This window comes from Crassostrea angulata, chromosome 9, assembly GCF_025612915.1.
Source record: "Crassostrea angulata isolate pt1a10 chromosome 9, ASM2561291v2, whole genome shotgun sequence".
NCBI lineage: Eukaryota > Metazoa > Mollusca > Bivalvia > Ostreida > Ostreidae > Magallana > Magallana angulata.
Window position 1 is genome coordinate 2,605,659 of NC_069119.1, and position 3,642 is coordinate 2,609,300.

The 3,642-nt window shown below is 36.8% G+C and overlaps 1 protein-coding gene across 1 annotated transcript; it reads left to right on the top strand.

The window, feature by feature from the left end:
* The first annotated feature begins 477 nt into the window (after window positions 1-477).
* On the top strand, window positions 478-3,642 carry LOC128163235 (uncharacterized). Its single transcript, XM_052826780.1, has one exon. It carries the CDS (start codon window positions 478-480, stop codon window positions 3,640-3,642), a length of 3,165 nt encoding a protein of 1,054 aa, XP_052682740.1.

The window sequence follows — 3,642 nt, forward strand, 5'->3', positions numbered from 1 at the left end:
TATTGACAGATACGTCTCCTGTTCAATACCAAAAGCGGATGATGATTTGAAGTTGAATAATTCTGTTCTCCAAGTCCAGCAGCACAGTAAAAATCATTCCAAATCATGTAGAAAGGGTGGTAAAGAATGTCGATTCAGTTTTTTCCAAGACCACCATCAAGCAGAACTTTTATATCATCTCCTCTTGAAGGTGAAATTTCAGAGAAAGATTCCATTGACACTCAAGACAAAATAAAGCTTCAAAAGACAGAAGCAAAGAATATTCTGCAAACTATTTGGGAAAAAATTCAATCCAATGATTTTGACTGTACGAAAACAACAACAGAGTTACTGAAAGATTTAGAAATTACACAGGATGTGTATGAACAAGCTTTTCAGATGATAACAACAAAGCAATCTATTGTTCTTCAAAGGAATCCTAATGAATTATGGATCAATCAATACAACCCATTTCTTTTAAAATGCTGGGACGCAAATATGGACATACAGTTTGTTCTAGATCCATTCAGTTGTATTGTGTATGTTGTGTCATACATATCAAAAGCGGAGAGAGAGATGGGCATGCTTTTGAAGCAGACTAAGATTGAAGCCAGTGAAGGAAACTTGAATGCTAAAGAAACAATGAAAAAAATCGGATCAGCTTATTTATCTCACCGTGAGGTTAGTGCTCAAGAAGCAGTATTTCGGATTTGCAATTTGAGAATGAGAGAGTGCTCCAGAAAAGTATTATTTGTCCCAGTTGGTGAAAACCCGACAAGGTTGAGCAAACCACTGTCACAATTGACCAAGAAAAAAGGAAATGACCATGAAGCTAGAGACTATGATTCGGACAATCAGGAGGAAGAGGAAGATGATATATGGATGACAAATATTGTTGAGCGATATCAACAAAGACCTGCCTGTGACCCATTTCCAAATATGTGTTTAGCTACCTTCTGCTCTGAATACAGAGTCCTGTCTAAATCACAAATTCCAAAAACGAAAAAAAAAGGAATTTATATGTTGCAAAACGGCAAAGGTTTTGTAAAGAGAAGAAGTAAAACGGATCCTGCTGTCATTCGGTATCCAAGATTTAATACTGAGAAAGACTCTGAAAAACATTACCAATCTCTGCTGCAGTTGTACTTGCCATACAGACAAATGACTCATCTTAAGCCCCCAGGATTTGACTTGTACAGGGCATTTTATGAAACTGGGTATGTTTCCCTAGAAAAATCTGACAAATTGGAGTCTGTAAAACAAATAGTAGACTCAAATTGGGCACAATTTGCTATCAGTGAGCAGCTGCTAGATGAAGCTCAACAAATATATGAAACGATTGGTGATGTTGAAGATGCTTGGGCTACACTATGTCCAGAAACAGAAGTTGAAAGAGAAAATTGTGACATTGAAAGAAGAAAGAACCAGGCTGATAACCAGGCTGAATTCGTGGCTGACCTTGAAAACTGTGAAAGTAAATGTAATATTCCCTATACAGTGACGGTTATGAACAGTGTCAAGGAACAAATGATACCTTTGTTAAGATCGCTAAATGCTAAGCAGAAACACATTTTCTATTGTTTGAGAGAGTGGTGTTTAAAGAAAGCTTCAGGAAAGAAACCAAACCCATTCCACTTATTTGTGACAGGGGGAGCAGGAACTGGTAAGAGTCATCTTATAAAAACCATCAATTATGAGGCCTCCAGAATATTAACAAAAGTCAGTCCCGGACCAGAAGATACTACAGTTTTGTTGACAGCGTTTACTGGAACTGCTGCATTTAATATAGGTGGTTGCACACTTCACCATGCATTTTCCTTGAATAAGTTCATGCCAATTCCTTATGAACCTTTGAAAGAGCAAAGTTTAAGTCAGATCCGTACTAAACTGGAGAATTTGCAAATACTGGTCATTGATGAAGTTTCCATGGTTTACAAGAAACTTCTGTACTACATCCATGAAAGACTAGTACAAATAAAAAAAAATAAGGATCCATTTGGAGGTGTGTCTATACTAGCTGTTGGAGATTTCTTTCAACTCCCACCGGTAAAACAAAGCAGAGCGGAATGGTTGTTCAAAGAGAATCCATGTTATCCATGTGACTTTTGGAATGAATATTTCCAACTAGTGGAATTGGATGAGATCATGCGTCAAAGAGAAGATCTAGAATTTGCTGAAAACCTCAATCGTTTGCGCACTAGAACTTCTAATGAAGAATTAGGAGAACATGTTTTACAAATGCTGAAACGCTGTGTCAGAGGTGGAAACGAAAATTCCTTGCATGTGTTTGCAACAAATGCTGAAGTAAATGAGCACAACCTGAAAATGATAAACAGTTCGTGTACAGATTTACGGGAAATAGTGGCAAAAGATTTTGAGAGGGATAAAACAAGCGGTAAAATGACATTAAGGGAAAAACCCTTTGTGCGACATAAGACAGATGGGATGTCAAGTTTACTTTCTCTATCAGTCAATGCAAGGGTAATGTTAATTCGCAACATTGATATGTCAGATGGACTAGTGAATGGTGTTATTGGAACGGTCTTGGAAATCTCAGAAGAATCCAATGGAGACATCAAATCAATAACAGTTTCCTTTGACAACAAAAAAGTTGGAGAAAAAACTGGATTTAAGAGAGGTTCATATTTTGCTGTTCAGATTCATAGATGTGAGGAAGAAATGAAAACAACATCAAACAAAAGTTTCAGAAGACATCAATTTCCTCTTCGACTAGCATGGGCTTGCACGGCACATAAAGTCCAAGGATTGACAACAACAGAAATAGCTGTTGATTTAAATAAAGTGTTTTCTGCTGGCCAAGCATACGTTGCATTAAGCAGAGTTACCTCTGAAGATGGTTTAAGTATCTCAGTTTCAAATGATGGTGTGTTAAAGAGCAAAATCTATGCTGATAAGGAAGTGTCTGAAGCTCTGTCAAAAATGCCGCGGTTTTTCACTGAGAATAACAAGGATTTGTTGGATAACAAGTGTGTCAGAAAAATAATTTTGCACAATATTCAGAGTCTTCGCCAACATTTTAATGACATGGCACATGATTGCAGATTTAAAGACACAGATGTGATCTGCCTAACTGAAACTTGGTTGTCAAATGTCGACCCGTTAGAGAATTTCCATTTGGAAAAATTCCATCTCCATCACCTGACAAGAAGTGAAGCTTATGAAGAAGCAGATGAGATGTTCAGTAAGTTAAAGAGGTCAAAAGGAGGTGGCATTGCTGTGTATTTAAAAGATACATGCAATATCACACGAAAGGAGCTTCCAGTTCAAAACATTGAGGGAATTCTGTTAGAAGATCACTTGAATAGCATTATATATGTTGTTCTCTACAGGCCCAATGTATATGCTTTGCAAAAATTTCAAATGAACTTAGAAATGCTGCTAAAATCATTGGATAAGAAAACAGAGGACAAGGTGGTGATGGGAGATTTCAATGAAAATATATTGGCTTCCAATATTTCAACGATCAAACTCATGAAAAGCTATGGGTATCAACAGGCAGTAGATTTTCCAACTACTGAAAATTCTACACTTATTGATCATGTTTACACAAAACTTCAGATGACAAAAATTCAAACAACACCGTTGCCAACATATTATAGCTACCATGAAGCTATCTCCATGAACCTTTATAATGCAACATGA